Consider the following 22,191-nt stretch of genomic DNA (forward strand, 5'->3'; position numbering starts at 1 on the left):
TGTGTCTGATCCGCTCATACCAGCACAACACACACTAACACACCACCACCATGTCAGTGTCACTGCAGTGCTGAGAATCATCCACCACCTAAATAATACCTGCTCTGTGGGGGTCCTGTAGTGGTCCTGACCATTAAAGAACAGTACATGTAGAGAAACAGACGGACTACAGTCAGTAATTGTAGAACTACAAAGTGCTTCTATATGGTAAGTGGAGCTGATAACATGGACAGTGAGTGTAGAAACAAGGAGGTGGTTTTAATGTTTTGCGTGGTGCATCATCATTCTGAAAGTATTTGTTATAAGAGGATTGAGTTGTGACCACACAGGGACGAACATGGTGGGCAGCGATACTTCATGCGGCCTTCGAACGATGATCGATTGGTATCATGGCGCCCACTGTGTGCGTCTTGATGCCCACATTTCACCTGGGGCAGCGTGTCGCCCCATTATATCCATTTCCCCCTCAGTCGGTCGTCCACGGCTCTAAACGGACTCCGTTTTTCAGTCATCACCGTTTATAAACTACCGGAACGAATGTTCCCAAAACGAATGTTGCTCTTTTAAGACCTAAACACGCGGTCAATACCAGATCAGTTGATTTTTAGGTTTGTAGGACTAACGGGATTGTTCTCGCTCACGCCTGTGGACGTGTTTATGCTCAATAAAGAGTTTATTAAGGTCTTTTGGATAAAACTGCTAGTGAAGCTTGTGTGGCTGAATTTATAGGGCAGTAAAGGAGTAAATAACCATACGGGGGGGGAATGTAAACAAGTCTATCCAGTTAGATTAAATGTTGACGGTGGTTTAGTCAGACGGTGAGGATCGTAGCTTGTATTCACACGCGTCTGACCGTCTCCCTCTCTCCCGCAGCCGGTGGCCGAACCCATCCCCATCTGTAGCTTCTGTCTGGGGACCAAGGAGCAGAACCGGGACAAGAAGCCGGAGGAGCTCATCTCGTGCGCCGACTGCGGTAACAGCGGTGAGTCCATCTCATTTATTTACATTGCGATACATTTTCCTGAATGAACACCAACAGTCTGCATCGTTACTATCCAAGTAACAGCTTGGATATCGAGAGCGTATCTACGTTCTTCAGTGCAAAAGCTGAATTTCAGACCTTCGTTGAATCATTTGCTGGTTTTATACAAGTTTGTCCAGGTCAGAGTCCCAGGGGGTCCAGTTTCACTGGACACAATGCTGGAGTACCTTGGTCGGGAAGCCAATCTGTTCGTCCGGCGATCCCCCTTCATAGACCTAGTCGATCATGTTTTTATTGCGACATTTTCAGACTGTGTTTAGTTTTTATCCTGCTGTAATGACCGGTCCCTCTTTTTCTTTCAGGTCACCCATCCTGTTTAAAATTCTGCCCGGAGTTAACGGCGCGAGTCAAAGCTCTGTGGTGGCAATGCATCGAGTGCAAGACCTGCAGCAGCTGTCAGGACCAGGGCAAAAACGCGGTACCTATTTTTTTTTACCTTTTATTTACTTTATTTCATGAATTCACTGTGGCTTAATCGTTAATAATCGACCCCCCTCACCTTAGAAGGTGTAACGATGATGTGTATATTTAATTAAATGGGAAATTACAACTAGAAGTCTTTTTTAAAAAGAGACAACGTGTGATGATACATGAAAGCAGTTTGGAGTTGGAGTTGGAATTGAAATCATCTCGTTCTCTTGACCAATGTCCACGCACGCTACCATTCAAACCCCAGCCTCGGTACTCGGTGGCACTTCCAGTATGTTCTAACAATCTTTTGGAGGAGGCACGGTGGGTAGCACGGTGGCCTCGCAGCAAGAAGGTCCTGGGTTCGATCCCCGGGTGGGGCGCTCCGGGTCCTTTCTGTGTGGGTTTCCTCCCACAGTTCCAAAGACGTGCAGGTGAGGTGAACCGGAGACGCTGAATCGATCGATCTCTGGACACCTCTCTTTTGTAATCTTCATTCATTATTCTCATGCGAAAGCTTCTGGCTCGATGACGCTCGACGGCTTTTCACCCCAGATTTCCTATGAGATTTAAATCCGGAGACTTAAGAAAACCACTCCAGATTATATCAGGACTAATTTTAGACCTTAACCAGGCTTGTCTGGTTTCTCTCGGGGTTCTTTCCTGCCACCGTCGCCCTCGGCTTGCTCAACAGGTGTTTTGGTCTGTCGCTCCTGTATTCTGTAAAGTTGCTTTGAGACTATGTGTAATGTAGAAGCCTTATACAAATAAATTTCACTTGACTTGGCTTTGATTAACTTATGTGTGTGTGTGTGTGTTTGCAGGAAAACCTGTTGTTGTGCGACTCCTGTGATCGAGGTTTCCACATGGAGTGCTGTGACCCACCACTCGGTCGAATGCCAAAAGGTACCAACACACCTTCGTCTCTCGTAGCCCTGGCGCACTTCGCTTTAGCCTGTGTTGTGAGTAGCGTGTGGTTCGAGACGCGGTTCCTTCGACCGAGCGACCCAGGCGACACGAACGACGCTTTAAAACCAAACGCGACATGAAATATACTTCATTCATGAGAGTGGTGGCGATCTGGTCCCACTGTGGTTCACGGGGTGTAACGTAAAGCTCTCTTCAAAGTTCGACTAACCCGGCTTTAGGTCAACCTCTTACAGCAGCTTCTCTGCTCCACGTCCAGCCTGATGAGCAGATCTGTAATCATGTACCCAGATATTTTAAGCTGAATGACTAAATCCGCCCTGTTTATTTCATTATATTATTTAGTAGCTATTTGTTTATTTACACACCTTTACGTCATAGCCTAAACTTTACACCCTCGTAGCTTTTTAACGTCACGTTTTACACCCTTCAGTCACACAAGGTTCATCAGTACACAAGCTTATACTGAACACGGTCGTTGGACCGTGTGAGCAAACCGGAGCACCCGGAGGAAACCCACGCACGCGGACACGGGGAGAACATGCGAACTCCACACGGAGAGGACCCGGACCGGACCGCCCCGCCTGGGGATCGAACCCAGGACCTTCTTGCCGTGCTGCCCACACCCTCATAGTCACACGAACACTAACCATTATACACACACACACACACACACACACACACACACACACACAAGTAAAGAAAGCAAACCGACCCCCTAATTTAATCTATTATCAACAACGGGTTTAACCCGTTGGCGACACTGGTGATAATGTAGTAAACCCAGCACTGTGGAGGGGCCGGGTATGCGTCCCTAGATTTGAGCACGCTATATACACACACTTGGCCATGTTGGGAGGCCGGTTGAGGTGCCACTACTAGTGGTAGAGGAGGGGGTAGCACCGTCGCCTCACCGCAAGAAGGTCCGGGTCCTTTCTGTATGGAGTTTCCCCCGTGTCTGCGTGGGTTTCCTCCCACAGTCCAAAGACGTGCAAGTGAGGTGAACTGGAGATACTAAATCGTCCATGACCGTTTGATACTAAACTTGTGAGCTGATGAACGTAGTGTAATGAGTTACCACCGTTCCTGTCATGAATGTAACCCGAAGTGTAGAACGCGACGTTAAAAATCCTAATAAACAAACGAACGACAACCTCATAGTCACACGAATACTATAACCACCATACACACAAGTAAAGAAAGCAAATTGTGACCCCCTGTTTCGACGTGTAAACAGACTGTACGAAATCGAGCCAAAAGTAGGACGAACCGGCACTAGAACGGACAGTCGAGTAAACCAAACCATCCTTACAAGATGCCGAATCGGACATTCTGTGTTGACGCACAAGCATCTCCTGACTAGTGAAAGATGCTCCAACCTGCCATCGATGTAAAGAAAGACTAACAATCAAACACATACTCATAGGGTGTGTTCGAAAAGCTAGTGCGCTCTCTACATAGGCAGCATTTTACGTCATCCTGTGCTGCGCTCCCGAGAAGGAGGCTGTTCCAAATCCTAGATGCCTTAAAATCCTCACTACTGAGGCATCTTCATATTTCAATGTTATTTTGGCTCAAGAACGAGTGAGCGTCCGACGCTGCCTCAGTGATCGAGGCAATCCCAGCATTCATGGCTGACGGGGCGGAGAAACGAATGGAGTTATTTTCAAACGTAAATAAAATATTACTGATTTTTAACTTGTATAAACTTGTACCGAGTGTTTTTATTCGCAAGTTCGGGCTTGTCAGGAAATGTAACCGTTATCGGTACATGAAGGGAGATGTTATATTGACGTTAGCGTGCTGTGCTACCTCAGTTTATTGGTTTTAATGGCGAGATGCTAAATGCCAAACGCGAAATGCTGAACCCGATGGAATCGCTGTCTAAGTAGCGCGTTCGAATAACCTGCCTTATAAGTCGCTGACGTATTAGAATCCTCTCTACTGAGGCAGCTGCCTGTGTAGGCAGTAAGACAGCGAGGCAGCTCACTAGGTTTTCGAACACACCCACAGACTGCAAAACACTACACTCAGAAAGACTGAGGTTCTTTAACGAGAAGGAGATACGAAATGTGCTTAAATCTGCAGCACCAGGGAAAATAATGCATTTTTTAACATATTTAAATATAAAACATGTTTTAGAATTTGTTTTAAATGACACAAAATGAAGAAACGACTTGAGTACCGCCGTATAAATGACCCCAGTGTGTCGGCACGGCGTTAAAAAACGAATCGGACCCCTATTTTGATGTTTACACACTGAATTTATCATGTGCTTTATTAAATCATCCCGGCCTTCCCTAGCACATTCGTTTAAATGGGTTCGATCGGTCGGCAACACTGGCGATAATGTAGTAAACCCACCGCTGTGGAGGGGCCGGGTATAAGTCCCTGAATTTGGGATGTAGGCCGGCTGAGGTAGCATATCATGCGTATCATGCACAGGTGTATGGCACTGGCCAGTTTTAAAAAAGCATCCAGCACTTGGTGCCGGAGAGCCTGTGTTCCACCTGAGCCAGTGTAGATGGTAGTAGTAGTGCATGCCGTGTTGTCTTAATATTGATCGATTTATTTATTTACCTGAATACGTCCTGCAGGTATGTGGATCTGTCAGGTCTGCCGGCCGCGGAAAAAGGGATCAAACGTCTTGCACGAAAAAGCAGCACAAATCAAACGGCGGTATAACGCACCGCTGGGTCGACACAAGAGCAGGTACGGATTAGGTTTGAGGCTTCTCCTATAACCTCCCGATTATGTTATTATATTTTAACGATAACAAATTGTTCCTTCCGTGTCCCGTCAGAGCGGGTCACTCCTTTAAGAAACTCAAAGGGAGCCGGCGGAGACGGGGCGGCCATTCCCGAGGTTCCGCCTCTCCGCCCTCGTCCTCGAGCTCGTCGTGCGACGGCTACCTGGGAAACAGTTACCTGGCCGACGGTTACCCCGGCGACGACTGCCTGCTGTTCTCGCGGCGGGACGAGGAGGACGGGACTCGGGGCGTGCCGCGCTTCAACCGGAAAACCAAAGGGCTGATCGATGCCCTCAGCAAGTTCTTCACCCCCTCGCCCGACGGCCGGAAATCCAGGGCGGAGTCGCTCGACTACGTGCAGCACCGCATCCGCAAGAAGAGCGGCAGGAAATCGGAGGCGCACCCGCACACGGAGGGTTAGCAGGGTTTCGTCTGCGTTCCGGTTAACTACAGTGTGAATGAAAGGCGATGCAGTTCAGGGTGTTAATTACTGATTGTGTCTCTCGTACGCGCAGACAATCAAGAGTGTGAGGACGACTGGAAAGACGAGGAGGAGAAACTCCCAGGACACGACAGCCTGACTGAGAAGGACGTGGAACTGTTCAGACACATCCAGGAACTGGCGCTGCAGGTACGGAGGGACGGATTAATGTCTGAACTGAATTTTTAAAAAGTAAGAGAGGTGATTAAAGGATGAATAAATGGGGATGGGGAGATGAGGCCGGGGTGTAGGGAGAGAATGGATGAAGGGCGGGATGAGGGGCAGGAGGGCGTGAGGGATGAGGGGCTGGACAAAGTGGAAGAAGATCAGAGTTTAGGATTGAGGGGCAGGACTGAGGGGATGAAGATCAGAATATAGTATTTAGGGGGCAAAACAAAAGGGAAGAAGAACAAAATGTAGGGATGGGGGCAGAAAATGGGGACGAGGGGCAGGATACAGCAGGGAGAGGCATGACTGAGGGGATGAAGAGCAGAATTTTGGAATGAGGGGCAGGATAGAGGGGGATGAGGAGCAGAATATAAGGATGAGGGGCAGAATATAGGGATGGAATGAGGGGCAGGATATAGGAGTGAGAGGCATGACGGAGTGGAAGAAGATCAGAGTTTAGGAATGAGGGGCAAGTCAAAGGGGATGAAGGGCAAGATATAGGAATGGGGACAGGACGGAGGGGACGAAGGGCAGAATTTAGGGATGAGGGGCAGGATGGAGGGGCTAAAGAGCAGAATATAGCGATGGGGGGCGGAATGTAGCTATAAGGGGCAGGATAGAGGAGAGAAAGAACAGAATATAGGGATAAGAAGCAGGCAAGACGAAGGGGACGAAAAACAAAATGTAGTGATGAGGGGCAGGATAGAGGGGATAAGGGGCAGAATATAGGAATGAGGGGCGGAACAGAGATAAAGAGGAGCAGGTGAGAGGTGGTGAAAGAGCAGAATGTCAGGATGGAGGTGATGAGGGGCATGACCGAGTGGAAGAAGATCAGAGTTTAGGAATGAGGGGCAGGACTGAGGGGATGAAGGGCAGAATTTAGGGATGGAGGGGCAAGTCAAAGGGGATGAAGAGCAAGATATAGGAATGGGGATGAAGGGCAGGATGGAGGCGATGAGGGGCCGGACGGAGGGGCTAAAGAGCAGAATATAGCGATGGGGGGGCGGAATGTAGCTATAAGGGGCAGGATAGAGGAGATAAAGAACAGAATATAGAGCAAGACGAAGGGGATGAAAAACAAAACGTAGTGATGAGGGGCAGGACGGAGGGGGTAAGGGGCAGAATATTGAGCTTAGGGGCAGGACCGAGAGGATGAAGAGCAGAATATGGGGATGAGGGGCAGAATATAGGGATGAGGGGAAGAGTTTCATACTGTACCAAACGGGGTCCTAAAAAAGACATGCATTAACAAGTGTAATGGGAAACTGCACTGGGCCCAGTTGAACACCTTTGGGGTGAATTGGATCGGGATGGCACGCTTGGGATTCCCGTCGAGCATCCTGAGCTTTCCAGAAGAGCTAAGCTCCGTATTAATGCTCGTGTTTTTAAATATCCGGACGTCCAGCAGGTTCAGTCATGTATCTATCACGGCTATCGATGTCCTCGTCAGATCTGTCAATTATAAATACACACAACCAGTCGTCATTCCGATGTTCCGTGAAATGGTTCCAAATGTACGATTTGATGGTGCGTTAAGGTTCGGTGCAGATGAAGCTTCTGAATTTGCCCAAGGCAAGAAGTCTACCATAGAAAACACACACACACACACACTCTCTCTCTCTCTCTCTCTCTCTCTCTCTCTCTCTCTCTCTCTCTCTCTCTCTCACACACACACACACACACACACACACACACACACACTCTCTCTCTCTCTCTCTCTCTCTCTCACTCACACACACACACACACACACACACACACACACACACTCTCTCTCTCTCTCTCTCTCTCTCTCACTCACACACACACACACACACTCTCTCTCTCTCTCTCTCTCACTCACACACACACACACACACACACACACACACACACACACCAGGTCTTCTAAAAGGCTTCATTTCAATAGCAGCTGGCAGACAGGAACACTGACAATAGATCTCTGACTGAGTGATATTCAGAACATGGACGCTGCCTGGTTCCCTCCTAATGAGGAGGAACTTAAAGCTACAGATCAGCAAGATATGGAATCACTCTAACCACACAGCATTTACTTCTCAAATGCGACCATTAAAAATACATTTTAAAATGCATTTTCCCCTCCTCAGTTCAGTCGTATCCAATCGCCAGACCTCCACTCTGACTGCGTCTACAGCCTTATTACGATATTCACAAGGGTTAGGAGCGCAAGAGGGGCGTAAAAAAAAAAAAGATAATAACTCCCTAATACCCCTTTAACCTTTTATTTTATTACATACGTGCATTTGTAAATCTCTTCCCAAAAAGCCCATTTTACTTTATTTAGAGCTTTTAACACACAAGGAGGATCACACTGTGCTCTCTGTATTTCTTTACTGCTCGTGCCTACACCTTAATCGGACAGTAGGGGTCACTGATGAAGAGCTAGTACCTGCTGTTCTAAGGTAGTGGCAGAACCCCTTATGCCAGGTTGCCTTTGTTGGGCCCCTAATCAAGTCCCTTGAATGCCTGCATCGTACACCGAGCAGGCATAACATTCTGAGCACTGATGGGTGAAGTGAATAACACTGATTATCTCGTCATCACGGCACCTGTTAGTGGGGGGGGGTATATTACACAGCGAGTGAACATTTAATCCTCAAAGTTGATTTGATGTTAGAAGCAGGAACAATGGGCGAGGGCCAGGTTGTGACGGCTAGACGACCGGGTCGGAGCATCTCCAAAACTGCAGCTCTTGTGGGGTGTGTCCCGGTCTGCACTGGTCCAAGGAAGGAACAGTGGTAAACCCGGCGACAGGGTCATGGGCGGCCGAGGCTCATTGATGCACGTTGGGAGCGAGGGCTGGCCCGTGTGGTCCGATCCACCAGACGAGCTCCTGTAGCTCAAACTGCTGAAGAAGTTCATGCCGGTTCTGATGGAAAGGTGTCAGAATACACAGAGCAGCACAGTTTGTTGCGTACGGGGCTGCAAAAGGGGGACCAACACACTATTAGGAAGGTGGTCTTAATGTTATGCCTTATCGGTGTATATCTTCAAAAGTGTGAGCTGATTTGGATATTTAAGGCATTAACTTGACTTTTTTTTCCTCTCTCCATCTTTCCTGTCCTGTTTTTCGGTCTTCCCGGTTCCCCTTCGCAGAAAGTCGGAGCGACGGGGCCTCTGGATCCCCACATGCGCTGTCCAGCCGTCATCGAGTTCGGAAAGTACGAGATCCAGACGTGGTACTCGTCTCCGTACCCGCAGGAGTACAGCAGGTGAGATCAAATCGGCTGATCCTGTCCAAAACTGACGCACACGAGAAGTTTCGTATGTACACCCTCCTTAGCCAAAATACTGTGGACACCTCTTATAATGACTGTATTGAGCTTTTCAGCCACACCCACTGATAACAGGTTCATGCCATCCAGCGTACAGTAATGTAATCTTCATAGACAAACATCGACTGTAAAGCGCATTAAGAGCTCAGTGACTTTCAGAATTGCCAGCGTAATCAAATATACGCCCTGCTAGGGTCCATTCACATGAGCTGAACCTGCATCAGTGTGGAATAAGGTGCAGATCCAGGGTTACAGCTCCACATGTATCTGTGTTTATCTGGATTCTCCTCCCTGTTTCACTTTTAAACTTGTGTTACAGCTCCAGCTTCTGAGAAATTATAGAGAATCAGAATCAGCTTCTCCCAGAGTCTAAAACGCTTCTGGTTGAAAATGAAGCTTAACGTGGTTTAATGTAGTAAAAGAAATTGGCCACCGTATCTGCAGGGTGGGGACCGGACTATATGTGGGTGGGTGGGTGGGTGTTCATACGCTGTGTAAGGACCCCGATTGGCAGAAGAGACGTCCGTGCAGGAAGCACGGACGAGAAGAGCAGGGCTGCACACGTGTAACGAAGGCTTGAGCAGCGGCGGAAGACAAATTGGATGTGCTAAAATCGGGAGGATATAAAAAAAAAAAAGTTCAATCAGGTGAAGGCTAAGCAGCACCGCGACGGCACAGCCGGCGCAAAAGCGGGTCCGCCGCTTCTCAGCAGCTAGTGACAGCAGCTCAGCTGTACAGCCACGTGAGGATTTTAGAACGAGACTAACAAGTGGTGAAGAGTGTATAATAATAATACTTAAAAACAAAACATCTGCCCCACTGAAAAGATGTCAGGATGGAGGTGATGAGGGGCAGGGCAAGGCTGGAGGAGCAGAATGTAGGGATAAGGGGCAGGATGACTGGGATGAGAGCATAATATTGGGATGAGGGGCTTGACAGAGGGGATGAAGAGTGGAATATTGGGATGGGGGCAAGACACAGGGTATAAAGAGTGGAATATGGGGATGAGGGGCAGGATAGAGGGGAGGAAGAGTGGAATATTGGGATGGGGCAAGACACAGGGTATAAAGAGTGAAATATGGGGATGAGGGGCAGGATAGAGGGTATAAAGAGTGAAATATGGGGATGAGGGGCAGGATAGAGGGGATGAAGGGCAAGACACGGGGGATGAAGAGCAGGATAGCGGGGATGAAGAGTGGAATATTGGGATGGGGCAAGACACAGGGTATAAAGAGTGAAATATGGGGATGAGGGGCAAGACACAGGGTATAAAGAGTGGAATATCGGGATGAGGGGCAAGACACAGGGTATAAAGAGTGGAATATGGGGATGAGGGGCAAGACACAGGGTATAAAGAGTGAAATATGGGGATGAGGGGCAGGATAGAGGGGATGAAGGGCAAGACACGGGGGATGAAGAGCAGGATAGCGGGGATGAAGAGTGGAATATTGGGATGGGGGCAAGACACAGGGTATAAAGAGTGGAATATGGGGATGAGGGGCAAGACACAGGGTATAAAGAGTGAAATATGGGGATGAGGGGCAAGACACAGGGTATAAAGAGTGAAATATGGGGATGAGGGGCAGGATAGAGGGGATGAAGGGCAAGACACGGGGGATGAAGAGCAGGATAGCGGGGATGAAGAGTGGAATATTGGGATGGGGGCAAGACACAGGGTATAAAGAGTGGAATATTGGGATGAGGGGCAGGATAGAGGGGATGAAGGGCAAGACACGGGGGATGAAGAGCAGGATAGCGGGGATGAAGAGTGGAATATTGGGATGGGGGCAAGACACTGGGGATGAAGAGCAGGATAGCGGGGATGAAGAGTGGAATATTGGGATGGGGCAAGACACAGGGTATAAAGAGTGAAATATGGGGATGAGGGGCAAGACACAGGGTATAAAGAGTGAAATATGGGGATGAGGGGCAAGACACAGGGTATAAAGAGTGAAATATGGGGATGAGGGGCAGGATAGAGGGGATGAAGGGCAAGACACGGGGGATGAAGAGCAGGATAGCGGGGATGAAGAGTGGAATATTGGGATGGGGGCAAGACACAGGGTATAAAGAGTGGAATATGGGGATGAGGGGCAAGACACAGGGTATAAAGAGTGGAATATGGGGATGAGGGGCAAGACACAGGGTATAAAGAGTGAAATATGGGGATGAGGGGCAGGATAGAGGGGATGAAGGGCAAGACACGGGGGATGAAGAGCAGGATAGCGGGGATGAAGAGTGGAATATTGGGATGGGGCAAGACACAGGGTATAAAGAGTGGAATATTGGGATGAGGGGCAGGATAGAGGGGATGAAGGGCAAGACACGGGGGATGAAGAGCAGGATAGCGGGGATGAAGAGTGGAATATTGGGATGGGGGCAAGACACTGGGGATGAAGAGCAGGATAGCGGGGATGAAGAGTGGAATATTGGGATGGGGCAAGACACTGGGGATGAAGAGCAGGATAGCGGGGATGAAGAGTGGAATATTGGGATGGGGCAAGACACAGGGTATAAAGAGTGAAATATGGGGATGAGGGGCAAGACACAGGGTATAAAGAGTGGAATATGGGGATGAGGGGCAAGACACAGGGTATAAAGAGTGAAATATGGGGATGAGGGGCAAGACACAGGGTATAAAGAGTGAAATATGGGGATGAGGGGCAGGATAGAGGGGATGAAGGGCAAGACACGGGGGATGAAGAGCAGGATAGCGGGGATGAAGAGTGGAATATTGGGATGGGGCAAGACACAGGGTATAAAGAGTGAAATATGGGGATGAGGGGCAAGACACAGGGTATAAAGAGTGGAATATGGGGATGAGGGGCAAGACACAGGGTATAAAGAGTGAAATATGGGGATGAGGGGCAGGATAGAGGGGATGAAGGGCAAGACACGGGGGATGAAGAGCAGGATAGCGGGGATGAAGAGTGGAATATTGGGATGGGGGCAAGACACAGGGTATAAAGAGTGGAATATTGGGATGAGGGGCAGGATAGAGGGGATGAAGGGCAAGACACGGGGGATGAAGAGCAGGATAGCGGGGATGAAGAGTGGAATATTGGGATGGGGGCAAGACACTGGGGATGAAGAGCAGGATAGCGGGGATGAAGAGTGGAATATTGGGATGGGGCAAGACACAGGGTATAAAGAGTGAAATATGGGGATGAGGGGCAAGACACAGGGTATAAAGAGTGAAATATGGGGATGAGGGGCAAGACACAGGGTATAAAGAGTGAAATATGGGGATGAGGGGCAGGATAGAGGGGATGAAGGGCAAGACACGGGGGATGAAGAGCAGGATAGCGGGGATGAAGAGTGGAATATTGGGATGGGGGCAAGACACAGGGTATAAAGAGTGGAATATTGGGATGAGGGGCAGGATAGAGGGGATGAAGGGCAAGACACGGGGGATGAAGAGCAGGATAGCGGGGATGAAGAGTGGAATATTGGGATGGGGGCAAGACACTGGGGATGAAGAGCAGGATAGCGGGGATGAAGAGTGGAATATTGGGATGGGGCAAGACACAGGGTATAAAGAGTGAAATATGGGGATGAGGGGCAAGACACGGTATAAAGAGTGAAATATGGGGATGAGGGGCAAGACACAGGGTATAAAGAGTGAAATATGGGGATGAGGGGCAAGACACAGGGTATAAAGAGTGAAATATGGGGATGAGGGGCAGGATAGAGGGGATGAAGGGCAAGACACGGGGGATGAAGAGCAGGATAGCGGGGATGAAGAGTGGAATATTGGGATGGGGGCAAGACACTGGGGATGAAGAGTGAAATATGGGGATGAGGGGCAGGATAGAGGGGATGAAGGGCAAGACACGGGGGATGAAGAGCAGGATAGCGGGGATGAAGAGTGGAATATTGGGATGGGGGCAAGACACAGGGTATAAAGAGTGAAATATGGGGATGAGGGGCAGGATAGAGGGGATGAAGGGCAAGACACGGGGGATGAAGAGCAGGATAGCGGGGATGAAGAGTGGAATATTGGGATGGGGGCAAGACACTGGGGATGAAGAGCAGGATAGCGGGGATGAAGAGTGGAATATTGGGATGGGGCAAGACACTGGGGATGAAGAGCAGGATAGCGGGGATGAAGAGTGGAATATTGGGATGGGGCAAGACACAGGGTATAAAGAGTGAAATATGGGGATGAGGGGCAAGACACAGGGTATAAAGAGTGGAATATGGGGATGAGGGGCAAGACACAGGGTATAAAGAGTGAAATATGGGGATGAGGGGCAGGATAGAGGGGATGAAGGGCAAGACACGGGGGATGAAGAGCAGGATAGCGGGGATGAAGAGTGGAATATTGGGATGGGGCAAGACACAGGGTATAAAGAGTGAAATATGGGGATGAGGGGCAAGACACAGGGTATAAAGAGTGGAATATGGGGATGAGGGGCAAGACACAGGGTATAAAGAGTGAAATATGGGGATGAGGGGCAGGATAGAGGGGATGAAGGGCAAGACACGGGGGATGAAGAGCAGGATAGCGGGGATGAAGAGTGGAATATTGGGATGGGGGCAAGACACAGGGTATAAAGAGTGGAATATTGGGATGAGGGGCAGGATAGAGGGGATGAAGGGCAAGACACGGGGGATGAAGAGCAGGATAGCGGGGATGAAGAGTGGAATATTGGGATGGGGGCAAGACACTGGGGATGAAGAGCAGGATAGCGGGGATGAAGAGTGGAATATTGGGATGGGGCAAGACACAGGGTATAAAGAGTGAAATATGGGGATGAGGGGCAAGACACAGGGTATAAAGAGTGGAATATGGGGATGAGGGGCAAGACACAGGGTATAAAGAGTGAAATATGGGGATGAGGGGCAGGATAGAGGGGATGAAGGGCAAGACACGGGGGATGAAGAGCAGGATAGCGGGGATGAAGAGTGGAATATTGGGATGGGGGCAAGACACAGGGTATAAAGAGTGGAATATTGGGATGAGGGGCAAGACAGGGTATAAGAAGTGGAATATGGGGATGAGGGGCAGGATAGCGGGGATGAAGAGTGGAATATTGGGATGGGGGCAAGACACAGGGTATAAAGAGTGAAATATGGGGATGAGGGGCAGGATAGAGGGGATGAAGGGCAAGACACGGGGGATGAAGAGCAGGATAGCGGGGATGAAGAGTGGAATATTGGGATGGGGGCAAGACACAGGGTATAAAGAGTGGAATATTGGGATGAGGGGCAAGACAGGGTATAAGAAGTGGAATATGGGGATGAGGGGCAGGATAGCGGGGATGAAGAGTGGAATATTGGGATGGGGGCAAGACACAGGGTATAAAGAGTGAAATATGGGGATGAGGGGCAGGATAGAGGGGATGAAGGGCAAGACACGGGGGATGAAGAGCAGGATAGCGGGGATGAAGAGTGGAATATTGGGATGGGGGCAAGACACAGGGTATAAAGAGTGGAATATTGGGATGAGGGGCAGGATAGAGGGGATGAAGGGCAAGACACGGGGGATGAAGAGCAGGATAGCGGGGATGAAGAGTGGAATATTGGGATGGGGGCAAGACACTGGGGATGAAGAGCAGGATAGCGGGGATGAAGAGTGGAATATTGGGATGGGGCAAGACACAGGGTATAAAGAGTGAAATATGGGGATGAGGGGCAAGACACAGGGTATAAAGAGTGAAATATGGGGATGAGGGGCAAGACACAGGGTATAAAGAGTGAAATATGGGGATGAGGGGCAAGACACAGGGTATAAAGAGTGAAATATGGGGATGAGGGGCAGGATAGAGGGGATGAAGGGCAAGACACGGGGGATGAAGAGCAGGATAGCGGGGATGAAGAGTGGAATATTGGGATGGGGGCAAGACACAGGGTATAAAGAGTGAAATATGGGGATGAGGGGCAGGATAGAGGGGATGAAGGGCAAGACACGGGGGATGAAGAGCAGGATAGCGGGGATGAAGAGTGGAATATTGGGATGGGGCAAGACACTGGGGATGAAGAGCAGGATAGCGGGGATGAAGAGTGGAATATTGGGATGGGGCAAGACACAGGGTATAAAGAGTGAAATATGGGGATGAGGGGCAAGACAGGGTATAAAGAGTGGAATATGGGGATGAGGGGCAAGACACAGGGTATAAAGAGTGAAATATGGGGATGAGGGGCAGGATAGAGGGGATGAAGGGCAAGACACGGGGGATGAAGAGCAGGATAGCGGGGATGAAGAGTGGAATATTGGGATGGGGCAAGACACAGGGTATAAAGAGTGAAATATGGGGATGAGGGGCAAGACACAGGGTATAAAGAGTGGAATATGGGGATGAGGGGCAAGACACAGGGTATAAAGAGTGAAATATGGGGATGAGGGGCAGGATAGAGGGGATGAAGGGCAAGACACGGGGGATGAAGAGCAGGATAGCGGGGATGAAGAGTGGAATATTGGGATGGGGGCAAGACACAGGGTATAAAGAGTGGAATATGGGGATGAGGGGCAAGACACAGGGTATAAAGAGTGGAATATGGGGATGAGGGGCAAGACACAGGGTATAAAGAGTGGAATATGGGGATGAGGGGCAGGATAGAGGGGATGAAGAGTGGAATATTGGGATGGGGGCAAGACACAGGGTATAAAGAGTGGAATATGGGGATGAAGAGCAGGATAGCGGGGATGAAGAGTGGAATATTGGGATGGGGGCAAGACACAGGGTATAAAGAGTGGAATATGGGGATGAGGGGCAAGACACAGGGTATAAAGAGTGGAATATGGGGATGAGGGGCAAGACACAGGGTATAAAGAGTGGAATATTGGGATGAGGGGCAGGATAGAGGGGATGAAGGGCAAGACACGGGGGATGAAGAGCAGGATAGCGGGGATGAAGAGTGGAATATTGGGATGGGGGCAAGACACTGGGGATGAAGAGCAGGATAGCGGGGATGAAGAGTGGAATATTGGGATGGGGCAAGACACAGGGTATAAAGAGTGAAATATGGGGATGAGGGGCAAGACACAGGGTATAAAGAGTGAAATATGGGGATGAGGGGCAGGATAGAGGGGATGAAGGGCAAGACACGGGGGATGAAGAGCAGGATAGCGGGGATGAAGAGTGGAATATTGAGATGGGGGCAAGACACAGGGTATAAAGAGTGGAATATTGGGATGAGGGGCAAGACAGGGTATAAGAAGTGGAATATGGGGATGAGGGGCAGGATAGCGGGGATGAAGAGTGGAATATTGGGATGGGGGCAAGACACAGGGTATAAAGAGTGAAATATGGGGATGAGGGGCAGGATAGAGGGGATGAAGGGCAAGACACGGGGGATGAAGAGCAGGATAGCGGGGATGAAGAGTGGAATATTGGGATGGGGGCAAGACACAGGGTATAAAGAGTGGAATATTGGGATGAGGGGCAAGACAGGGTATAAGAAGTGGAATATGGGGATGAGGGGCAGGATAGCGGGGATGAAGAGTGGAATATTGGGATGGGGGCAAGACACAGGGTATAAAGAGTGAAATATGGGGATGAGGGGCAGGATAGAGGGGATGAAGGGCAAGACACGGGGGATGAAGAGCAGGATAGCGGGGATGAAGAGTGGAATATTGGGATGGGGGCAAGACACAGGGTATAAAGAGTGGAATATTGGGATGAGGGGCAAGACAGGGTATAAGAAGTGGAATATGGGGATGAGGGGCAGGATAGCGGGGATGAAGAGTGGAATATTGGGATGGGGGCAAGACACAGGGTATAAAGAGTGAAATATGGGGATGAGGGGCAGGATAGAGGGGATGAAGGGCAAGACACGGGGGATGAAGAGCAGGATAGCGGGGATGAAGAGTGGAATATTGGGATGGGGGCAAGACACAGGGTATATAGAGTGGAATATTGGGATGAGGGGCAAGACAGGGTATAAGAAGTGGAATATGGGGATGAAGAGCAGGATAGCGGGGATGAAGAGTGGAATATTGGGATGGGGGCAAGACACAGGGTATAAAGAGTGGAATATTGGGATGAGGGGCAAGACAGGGTATAAGAAGTGGAATATGGGGATGAGGGGCAGGATAGCGGGGATGAAGAGTGGAATATTGGGATGGGGGCAAGACACGGTATAAAGAGTGGAATATTGTGATGAGGGGCAGGAGAGAAGAGAAGAGGAGTGGAATATTGGGATGAGGGGCAGGATAGCGGGGATGAAGAGTGGAATATTGGGATGAGGGGCAAGACACAGGGTATAAAGAGTGGAATATTGGGATGAGGGGCAGGATAGAGGGGATGAAGGGCAAGACACGGGGGATGAAGAGCAGGATAGCGGGGATGAAGAGTGGAATATTGGGATGGGGGCAAGACACTGGGGATGAAGAGCAGGATAGCGGGGATGAAGAGTGGAATATTGGGATGGGGCAAGACACAGGGTATAAAGAGTGAAATATGGGGATGAGGGGCAAGACACAGGGTATAAAGAGTGAAATATGGGGATGAGGGGCAAGACACAGGGTATAAAGAGTGAAATATGGGGATGAGGGGCAGGATAGAGGGGATGAAGGGCAAGACACGGGGGATGAAGAGCAGGATAGCGGGGATGAAGAGTGGAATATTGGGATGGGGGCAAGACACAGGGTATAAAGAGTGAAATATGGGGATGAGGGGCAAGACACAGGGTATAAAGAGTGGAATATGGGGATGAGGGGCAAGACACAGGGTATAAAGAGTGGAATATTGGGATGGGGGCAAGACACAGGGTATAAAGAGTGGAATATGGGGATGAGGGGCAAGACACAGGGTATAAAGAGTGAAATATGGGGATGAGGGGCAGGATAGAGGGGATGAAGGGCAAGACACGGGGGATGAAGAGCAGGATAGCGGGGATGAAGAGTGGAATATTGGGATGGGGGCAAGACACAGGGTATAAAGAGTGGAATATTGGGATGAGGGGCAGGATAGAGGGGATGAAGGGCAAGACACGGGGGATGAAGAGCAGGATAGCGGGGATGAAGAGTGGAATATTGGGATGGGGCAAGACACTGGGGATGAAGAGCAGGATAGCGGGGATGAAGAGTGGAATATTGGGATGGGGGCAAGACACAGGGTATAAAGAGTGGAATATTGGGATGAGGGGCAGGATAGAGGGGATGAAGGGCAAGACACTGGGGATGAAGAGCAGGATAGCGGGGATGAAGAGTGGAATATTGGGATGGGGCAAGACACTGGGGATGAAGAGCAGGATAGCGGGGATGAAGAGTGGAATATTGGGATGGGGCAAGACACAGGGTATAAAGAGTGAAATATGGGGATGAGGGGCAAGACACAGGGTATAAAGAGTGGAATATGGGGATGAGGGGCAAGACACAGGGTATAAAGAGTGAAATATGGGGATGAGGGGCAGGATAGAGGGGATGAAGGGCAAGACACGGGGGATGAAGAGCAGGATAGCGGGGATGAAGAGTGGAATATTGGGATGGGGCAAGACACAGGGTATAAAGAGTGAAATATGGGGATGAGGGGCAAGACACAGGGTATAAAGAGTGGAATATGGGGATGAGGGGCAAGACACAGGGTATAAAGAGTGAAATATGGGGATGAGGGGCAGGATAGAGGGGATGAAGGGCAAGACACGGGGGATGAAGAGCAGGATAGCGGGGATGAAGAGTGGAATATTGGGATGGGGGCAAGACACAGGGTATAAAGAGTGGAATATTGGGATGAGGGGCAGGATAGAGGGGATGAAGGGCAAGACACTGGGGATGAAGAGCAGGATAGCGGGGATGAAGAGTGGAATATTGGGATGGGGCAAGACACTGGGGATGAAGAGCAGGATAGCGGGGATGAAGAGTGGAATATTGGGATGGGGCAAGACACAGGGTATAAAGAGTGAAATATGGGGATGAGGGGCAAGACACAGGGTATAAAGAGTGGAATATGGGGATGAGGGGCAAGACACAGGGTATAAAGAGTGAAATATGGGGATGAGGGGCAGGATAGAGGGGATGAAGGGCAAGACACGGGGGATGAAGAGCAGGATAGCGGGGATGAAGAGTGGAATATTGGGATGGGGCAAGACACAGGGTATAAAGAGTGAAATATGGGGATGAGGGGCAAGACACAGGGTATAAAGAGTGGAATATGGGGATGAGGGGCAAGACACAGGGTATAAAGAGTGAAATATGGGGATGAGGGGCAGGATAGAGGGGATGAAGGGCAAGACACGGGGGATGAAGAGCAGGATAGCGGGGATGAAGAGTGGAATATTGGGATGGGGGCAAGACACAGGGTATAAAGAGTGGAATATTGGGATGAGGGGCAGGATAGAGGGGATGAAGGGCAAGACACGGGGGATGAAGAGCAGGATAGCGGGGATGAAGAGTGGAATATTGGGATGGGGGCAAGACACTGGGGATGAAGAGCAGGATAGCGGGGATGAAGAGTGGAATATTGGGATGGGGCAAGACACAGGGTATAAAGAGTGAAATATGGGGATGAGGGGCAAGACACAGGGTATAAAGAGTGGAATATGGGGATGAGGGGCAAGACACAGGGTATAAAGAGTGAAATATGGGGATGAGGGGCAGGATAGAGGGGATGAAGGGCAAGACACGGGGGATGAAGAGCAGGATAGCGGGGATGAAGAGTGGAATATTGGGATGGGGGCAAGACACAGGGTATAAAGAGTGGAATATTGGGATGAGGGGCAAGACAGGGTATAAGAAGTGGAATATGGGGATGAGGGGCAGGATAGCGGGGATGAAGAGTGGAATATTGGGATGGGGGCAAGACACGGTATAAAGAGTGGAATATTGTGATGAGGGGCAGGAGAGAAGAGAAGAGGAGTGGAATATTGGGATGAGGGGCAGGATAGCGGGGATGAAGAGTGGAATATTGGGATGAGGGGCAAGACACAGGGTATAAAGAGTGGAATATGGTGATGAGGGGCAGGAGAGAAGAGAAGAGGAGTGGAATATTGGGATGAGGGGCAAGACACGGGGGATGAGGGGCAGGATAGAGGGGATGAAGAGTGGAATATTGGGATGGGGGCAAGACAGGGTATAAGGAGTGGAATATGGGGATGAGGGGCAGGATAGAGGGGATGAAGAGTGGAATATGTTGATGAGGGGCAGAATAGAGGGTATAAAGAGTGAAATATGGGGATGAGGGGCAGGATGGAGGGGATGAAGAGTGGAATATTGGGATGGGGGCAAGACGGAGGGGATGAAGAGCAGGATAGCGGGGAATGAGTGGCAGGATAGAGGGGATAAGGGGCAGGATAGAGGGGATAAGGGGCAGAATATAGGGATGAGTGGCAGGGCAAAGCTGAATGAAGAGCAGAATGTAGGGATGAGAGGCAGAATGTAGGGATGAGGGGCAGGATAGAGGGGATAAGGGGCAGGATAGAGGGGATAAGGGGCAGAATATAGGGATGAGGGGCAGGATAGAGGGGATAAGGGGCAGAATATAGGGATGAGGGGCAGGATAGAGGGGATAAGGGGCAGAATATAGGGATGAGGGGCAGGATAGAGGGGATAAGGGGCAGAATATAGGGATGAGGGGCAGGATAGAGGGGATAAGGGGCAGAATATAGGGATGAGGGGCAGGATAGAGGGGATAAGGGGCAGAATATAGGGATGAGGGGCAGGCAGGTGATCTTCGTATCTAAATGTTCATTATAACTCACATATTAATTGCATTGTGTGAACTGTAGTTCCTTTGAAGAAATAATAGTTAAATAAAGATCTAGACTATATTTGGTGCTTTAGGCTCCAGCACAAAATGTAAATTTAATTCCTCCAGGTTTCTCAAGAATTTTGTGGTAAGTGTTTTTATTCAACACAATTTATACAGTGTATCACAAAAGTGAGTACACCCCTCACATTTCTGCAGATATTTAAGTATATCTTTTCATGGGACAACACTGACAAAATGACACTTTGACACAATGAAAAGTAGTCTGTGTGCAGCTTATATAACAGTGTACATTTATTCTTCCCTCAAAATAACTCAATATACAGCCATTAATGTCTAAACCACCAGCAACAAAAGTGAGTACACCCCTTAGTGAAAGTTCCTGAAGTGTCAATATTTTGTGTGGCCACCATTATTTCCCAGAACTGCCTTAACTCTCCTGGGCATGGAGTTTACCAGAGCTTCACAGGTTGCCACTGGAATGCTTTTCCACTCCTCCATGACGACATCACGGAGCTGGCGGATATTCGAGACTTTGCGCTCCTCCACCTTCCGCTTGAGGATGCCCCAAAGATGTTCTATTGGGTTTAGGTCTGGAGACATGCTTGGCCAGTCCATCACTTTTACCCTCAGCCTCTTCAATAAAGCAGTGGTCGTCTTAGAGGTGTGTTTGGGGTCATTATCATGCTGGAACACTGCCCTGCGACCCAGTTTCCGGAGGGAGGGGATCATGCTCTGCTTCAGTATTTCACAGTACATATTGGAGTTCATGTGTCCCTCAATGAAATGTAACTCCCCAACACCTGCTGCACTCATGCAGCCCCAGACCATGGCATTCCCACCACCATGCTTGACTGTAGGCATGACACACTTATCTTTGTACTCCTCACCTGATTGCTGCCACACATGCTTGAGACCATCTGAACCAAACAAATTAATCTTGGTCTCATCAGACCATAGGACATGGTTCCAGTAATCCATGTCCTTTGTTGACATGTCTTCAGCAAACTGTTTGCGGGCTTTCTTGTGTAGAGACTTCAGAAGAGGCTTCCTTCTGGGGTGACAGCCATGCAGACCAATTTGATGTAGTGTGCGGCGTATGGTCTGAGCACTGACAGGCTGACCCCCCACCTTTTCAATCTCTGCAGCAATGCTGACAGCACTCCTGCGCCTATCTTTCAAAGACAGCAGTTGGATGTGATGCTGAGCACGTGCACTCAGCTTTTTTGGATGACCAACGCGAGGTCTGTTCTGAGTGGACCCTGCTCTTTTAAAACGCTGGATGATCTTGGCCACTGTGCTGCAGCTCAGTTTCAGGGTGTTGGCAATCTTCTTGTAGCCTTGGCCATCTTCATGTAGCGCAACAATTCGTCTTTTAAGATCCTCAGAGAGCTCTTTGCCATGAGGTGCCATGTTGGAACTTTCAGTGACCAGTATGAGAGAGTGTGAGAGCTGTACTACTAAATTGAAC

General features: G+C 49.5%; 1 protein-coding gene across 1 annotated transcript in view; it reads left to right on the top strand.

The window, feature by feature from the left end:
* Window positions 1–22,191, top strand: part of kat6a (K(lysine) acetyltransferase 6A) — a 52,133-nt gene that overhangs the window by 14,703 nt on the left and 15,239 nt on the right. Inside the window, exons 2-8 of the mRNA XM_063018257.1 lie at window positions 874–982; window positions 1,345–1,460; window positions 2,275–2,356; window positions 4,975–5,089; window positions 5,181–5,542; window positions 5,642–5,757; window positions 8,891–9,006. Of these exons, the coding sequence (XP_062874327.1) occupies window positions 874–982; window positions 1,345–1,460; window positions 2,275–2,356; window positions 4,975–5,089; window positions 5,181–5,542; window positions 5,642–5,757; window positions 8,891–9,006 (1,016 nt within the window). The remainder of the gene's footprint in view (window positions 1–873; window positions 983–1,344; window positions 1,461–2,274; window positions 2,357–4,974; window positions 5,090–5,180; window positions 5,543–5,641; window positions 5,758–8,890; window positions 9,007–22,191) is intronic.

This window comes from Trichomycterus rosablanca, chromosome 21 (assembly GCF_030014385.1).
Source record: "Trichomycterus rosablanca isolate fTriRos1 chromosome 21, fTriRos1.hap1, whole genome shotgun sequence".
Classification (NCBI taxonomy): domain Eukaryota; kingdom Metazoa; phylum Chordata; class Actinopteri; order Siluriformes; family Trichomycteridae; genus Trichomycterus; species Trichomycterus rosablanca.